At 44.4% G+C, this 6,218-nt stretch overlaps 1 protein-coding gene across 1 annotated transcript in view; it reads right to left on the bottom strand.

Moving 5' to 3' along the window:
- Positions 1-504: 504 nt before the first annotated feature.
- The window catches only part of LOC311112495 (low-density lipoprotein receptor-related protein 1B-like), a gene marked incomplete at both ends in the record, with an annotated part of 90,612 nt that continues 84,898 nt past the window's right edge, over positions 505-6,218 (bottom strand). The window contains one exon of the mRNA XM_084155629.1: positions 505-578. Within this exon, the coding sequence (XP_084011755.1) occupies positions 505-578 (74 nt within the window). The remainder of the gene's footprint in view (positions 579-6,218) is intronic.

Raw genomic sequence — 6,218 nt, 5'->3', positions numbered from 1 at the left:
CTGTTTGACCTTCTGCTTGTAAACAGGAATACAGAGTCATGATCTGATTTGCCGAATGGCGGACGAGTGAGGGCCTTATATGTTTGCTTGTGGGTAGAGTAACTGTGGTCTTGGTCTTTATCGCCCATAGTGGCGAAGGAGACTTGTTGATGGAAGTTGGGCATGACATGTCTTAATAACATGGAATTCAAATCGGCAGCGACAAGAAAGGCAGCCTCCGGATGTATGTTTTCATGCTTGTTTATAGTCTTCACTTAGAGCTTCTCTCTGGCCTCTGTTGGAGGAGTGTGTAGGTGATATGCACATGCCACATTTCTCCACCAGTGCTGGGCCAAGAAAGCTAGCCCCCAGCCTGCCCATGACCCTGGGCCTCTCTTTGTAGCTGCTTCCCGGGGGCCTCTTTCCCCAGACAGCACCCCTCAGCCCCTGGCCCTGGTTCCTATCCCTCCCCCTCTCTCCACCTCTCTCGCCCCCCTCCCCCTGCACCCCAGACAGACAGAGCTCCTACTCTGTGGAGGATCTGGGGACACTACCGCCACACGGGATCAAGTAACCAGTGGCCCCTTGGGTTGCCGGGACTACACAGAGGGCCAGTGGACATGCACTGTAAGATTTACTGAGACAGAAACTAGGGGCATGCAGGAGGGAGTGTGAACAATACCACCACCAGCCACATAACAAACTCAATGCAGCAACAGACAAAAATAGTCTCTCTCAGACACAGAGACAGACATGTTGTCATGTTGGTGTACTCTGCACACCTGGTGTAGCTCAGAAAAACAATCAAAATGTGTTAAACATTTTCAAATGAGGCAATATTCAATGCTGCATTTATATGTGTGTGTTTGGGTGTGTGTGCCCCAGGCCCAGTTTCCTGCCCATGGACTGACTGATGGTCTGAATTATTTAGCCCTGTATGTTTATGGGTGCAGGCCAATCTCAAATTAAACAGCCTTGACAGCTCACCTCTTGTGTGTGTGTGTGTGTGTGTGTGTGTGTGTGTGTGTGTGTACGTGTGTGGGTTTTAGATGCGTGGTAGTGTGTTAGCGAGAGAGTTTGTGTGGCATGAGAGAGGGCGAGAGAGCAAGAGGTATATCCTGGACCTAAATATATGGCCTGTCCCCTCCTCCCACACACACATGCATACCCACAACTTGTTTCTACAGCTTATGTTTCACCGAGTCGTGGCTGAACGACGACATGGATAATATACAGTTGGATGGGTTTTCCGTGCATAGGCAAGACAGAACAGCTACCTCCGGTAAGACGAGGGGTGCTGGTCTGTGTCTATTTGTTAATAACAGCTTGTGTGCAAAATCTAATATCAAAGAAGTCTCAAGGTTTCGCTCGCCTGAGAGTACCTCATGATAAGCTGTAGACCACACTATTTACCAAGAGAGTTTTCATCTATTTTACCAAGAGAGTTTTCATCTATATTTTTCGTAGCTGTCTATTTACCACCACAAACCGATGCTGGCACTAAGACCGCACTCAACGAGCTGTATAAGGCCATAAGCAAACAAGAAAATGCTCATCCAGAGGCGGCGCTCCTAGTGGCCGGGGACTTTAATGCAGGAAAACTTAAATATATTATACCTCATTTCTACCAGCATGTCACGTGCAACCAGAGAAAAAAAAAACTCTAGACCACCTTTACTCCACTCACAGAGACGCGTACAAAGCTCTCCCTCGACTTCCATTTGGAAAATCTGACCATAATTGTTTCCTCCTGATTCCTGTTTACAAGAAAAAACTAAAGCAGGAAGTACCAGTGACTCGCTCAATACAGAAGTGGTCAGATGACGCAGATGCTAAGCACCAGGACTGTTTTCCTAGCACAGACTGGAATATGTTCCGAGATTTATCCGATGGCATTGAGGGGTATACCACATCAGTCATCGGCTTCATCAATAAGTGCATCGATGACATCGTCCCCGTATGTACATACCCCAACCAGAAGCCATGGATTACAGGCAACATTCACACTGAACTAAAGGGTAAAGCTGCCGCTTTCAAGGAGCGGGACTCTAACCCGGACACTTAAAAGAAATCCCGCTATGCCCTCCGATGAACCATCAAACAGGCAAAGCATCTAAGATTGAATCCTACTACACCGGCTCTGACGCTCGTCGTACACTACCGGTCAAAAGTTTTAGAACACCTACTCATTCAAGGATTTTATTTTATTTTATTTTTTACAATTTTCTACATTGTAGAATAATAGTGAAGACATCAAAACTATGAAATAACACATGGAATCATGTAGTAACCCAAAAAGTGTTAAACAAATCAAAATATATTTGAGATTTGAGATTCTTCAAATAGCCACCCTTTGCCTTGATGACAGCTTTGCACACTCTTGTCATTCTCTCAACCAGCTTCATGACACCTGGAATGCAACCTCCTGAGTGGCGCAGTGGTCTAAGGCACTGCTTTGCAGTGCTAACTGTGCCACTAGAGATCCTGGTTCGAATCCAGGCTCTGTCGCAGCCGGCCGCGACCGGGAGACTCATGGACGGCGCACAATTGGCCCAGCGTCGTCCAGGGTAGGGGAGGGAATGGCCAGCAGGGATGTAGCTCAGTTGATAGAGCATGGCGTTTGCAACGCCAGGGTTGTGGGTTCGATTCCCACGGGGGGCCAGTATAAAAAAAAAAAAATGTATTCACTAACTGTAAGTCGCTCTGGATAAGAGCGTCTGCTAAATGACTAAAATGTAAATGTAATGTAAATTTCAATTAACAGGTTTGCTTTCTTAAAAGTTAATTTGTGGAATTTCTTTCCTTCTTAATGCGTTTGAGCCAATCAATTGTGTGGTGACAAGGTAGGGGGGTAAAAGACCGAGTCCATATTATGGCAAGGACAGCTCAAATAAGCAAAGAGAAACGACAGTCCATCATTACTTTAAGACATGAAGGTAAGTTAATATGGAGTATTTCAAGAACTTTGAAAGTTTCTTCAAGTACAGTCACATAAACCATCAAGCGCTATGATGAAACTGGCCCTCATGAGGACCGCCACAAGAATGGAAGCCCCAGAGTTACCTCTGCTGCAGAGGATAAGTTCATTAGAGTTACCAGCCTCAGAAATTGCAGCCCAAATAAATGGTTCACAGAGTTCAAGGAACAGACACACGTCAACATCAACTGTTCAGAGGAGACTGTGTGAATCAGGCCTTCATGGTCGAATTGCTGCAAAGAAACCACTACTAAAGGACACCAATAAGAAGAAGAGACTTGCTTGGGTCAAGAAACAGGAGCAATGGACATTAGACTGGTGGAAATTTGTCCATTGGTCTAGAGTCCAAATGTGAGATTTTTGGTTCCAACCGCCGTGTCTTTGTGAGACGCAGTGTGGGTGAACGGATGATCTCTGCATGTGTATTTCCCACCGTAAAGCATGGAGGAGGAGGTGTTATGGTGTGGGGGTGCTTTGCCGGTGACACTGTCTGTGATTTATTTAGAATTCAAGGCACACTTAACCAGCATGGCTTTGACAGCATTTTATAGCGATACACCATCCCATTTGGTTTGGGATTAGTGGGACTATCATTTGTTTTTCAACAGGACAATGACCCAACACAACTCCAGGCTGTGTAAGGGCTATTTGACCAAGAAGGATAGTGATGGAGTGCTGCATCAGATGACCTGGCCTCCACAATCCCCCAACCTCAACCAAATTGAGATGGTTTGGGATGAGTCAGACCGCAGAGTGAAAGACAGCCAACAAGTGCTCAGCATATGTGGGAACTCCTTCAAGACTGTTGTTGAAGCTGGTTGAGAGAATGCCAAGAGTGTGCCAAGGTGTCATCGAGGCAAAGGGTGGCTATTTGAAGAATCTCAAATATAAAATATATTTTGATTTGTTTAACACTTTTTTGGTTACTACATGATTCCATATGTGTTATTTCATAGTTTTGATGACTTCACTATTATTCTACAATGTAAATAAATAGTAAAAATAAAGAAAAACCCTTGAATGAGTAGGTGTTCTAAAACTTTTGACCGGTACTGTATATTATTTTAAATATATACAGTGGGGAGAACAAGTATTTGATACACTGCCGATTTTGCAGGTTTTTCTACTTACAAAGCATGTAGAGGTCTGTAATTTTTATCATAGGTACACTTCAACGGTGAGAGAAAAAAAAAAATCAAAAATCCAGAAAATCACATTGTATGATTTTTAAGTAATTAATTTGCATTTTATTGCATGACATAAGTATTTGATCACCTACCAACCAGTAAGAATTCCAGCTCTCACAGACCTGTTAGTTCTTCTTTAAGAAGCCCTCCTGTTCTCCACTCATTACCTGTATTAACTGCACCTGTTTGAACTCGTTACCTGTATAAAATACACCTGTCCACACACTCAATCAAACAAACTCCAAGCTCTCCACAATGGCCAAGACCAGAGAGCTGTGTAAGGACATCAGGGATAAAATTGTAGACATGCACAAGGCTGGGATGGTCTAAAGGACAATAGGCAAGCAGCTTGGTGAGAAGGCAACAACTGTTGGCGCAATTATTAGAAAATGGAAGAAGTTGAAGATGACGGTCAATCACCCTCGGTCTGGGGCTCCATGCAAGATCTCACCTCGTGGGGCATCAATGATCATGAGGAAGGTGAGAGATCAGTCCAGAACTACACGGCAGGACCTGGTCAATGACCTGAAGAGAGTTGGGACCACAGTCTCAAAGAAAACCATTAGTAACACACTAAGCCGTCATGGATTAAAATCCTGCAGCGCACGCAATGTCCCCCTGCTCAAGCCAGCGCATGTCCAGGCCCATCTGAAGTTTGCCAATGACCATCTGGATGATCCAGAGGAGGAATGGGAGAAGGTCATGTGGTCTGATGAGACAAAAATAGAGCTTTTTGGTCTAAACTCCACTCGCCGTGTTTGGAGGAAGAAGAAGGATGAGTACAACCCCAAGAACACCATCCCAACCGTGAAGCATGGAGGTGGAAACATCATTCTTTGGGGATGCTTTTCTGCAAAGGGGACAGGACGACTGCACCGTATTGAGGGGAGGATGGATGGGGCCATGTATCGCGAGATCTTGGCCAACAACCTCCTTCCCTCAGGAAGAGCATTGAAGATGGGTCGTGGCTGGGTCTTCCAGCATGACAACGACCCGAAACACACAGCCAGGGCAACTAAGGAGTGGCTCCGTAAGAAGCATCTCAAGGTCCTGGAGTGGCCTAGCCAGTCTCCAGACCTGAACCCAATAGAAAATCTTTGGAGGGAGCTGAAAGTCCGTATTGCCCAGCGACAGCCCCGAAACCTGAAGGATCTGGAGAAGGTCTGTATGGAGGAGTGGGCCAAAATCCCTGCTGCGGTGTGTGGCAAACCTGGTCAAGACCTACAGGAAACGTATGATCTCTGTAATTGCAAACAACGGTTTCTGTGCCAAATATTAAGTTCTGCTTTTCTGATGTATCAAATACTTATGTCATGCAATAAAATGCTAATTAATTACTTAAAAATCATACAATGTGAATTTCTGGATTTTTGTCTTAGATTCCGTCTCTCACAGTTGAAGTGTACCTATGATAAAAATTACAGACCTCTACATGCTTTGTAAGTAGGAAAACCTGCAAAATCGGCAGTGTATCAAATACTTGTTCTCCCCACTGTATGTTCATGAGCCACAGCATGCATTTGTTACTTTCACACAGGTTGACATGCACTTTGCCCTCACATACACACACTATTTTAATGACCCTTCATTCGTCCATCTATACTGTCTTTTTCAGAACCACTAAAGGCATATGCCTTGACTGTAGAACAATGTGTAATTTTAATGGCCTAGGCAGCTAGGCCTGCTTTGTGGTTCACCCAGCAATAGCAACAGCAGCTAACATGATGGATAGTTATCATGGTCTTATGCTCTCCCTATCCTGTCACTTTGAGGCATTTTATTGCAGGTATTCTCTCTATCCCAGCTAAGGGCTACTGTACTGTTAACTTCATAGTTAATAGGGTTTTGTAGAGGGTTGTGATACAACCTTATAATAACCTTATATAACCTACTGTATGTGCATGTTCCTCTTTATCTCTCTCTGTCTCTCCCTCTTTCATAAACACAATAATGCAGCAAATCTTACAGGTCTGCTCCAGCTAAAGACTACGTAGCTTACGTCATTAACAGAATCTGTTTGATCTGACACATAAATCTAGAAGCATTATGAAATGTCCTTAGAAACAAGGTTACTG

Source organism: Coregonus lavaretus (assembly GCF_964263955.1).
Source record: "Coregonus lavaretus genome assembly, chromosome: 38".
NCBI classification, from domain to species: domain Eukaryota; kingdom Metazoa; phylum Chordata; class Actinopteri; order Salmoniformes; family Salmonidae; genus Coregonus; species Coregonus lavaretus.
This window is presented reverse-complemented; position numbering and strand designations above follow the sequence as displayed.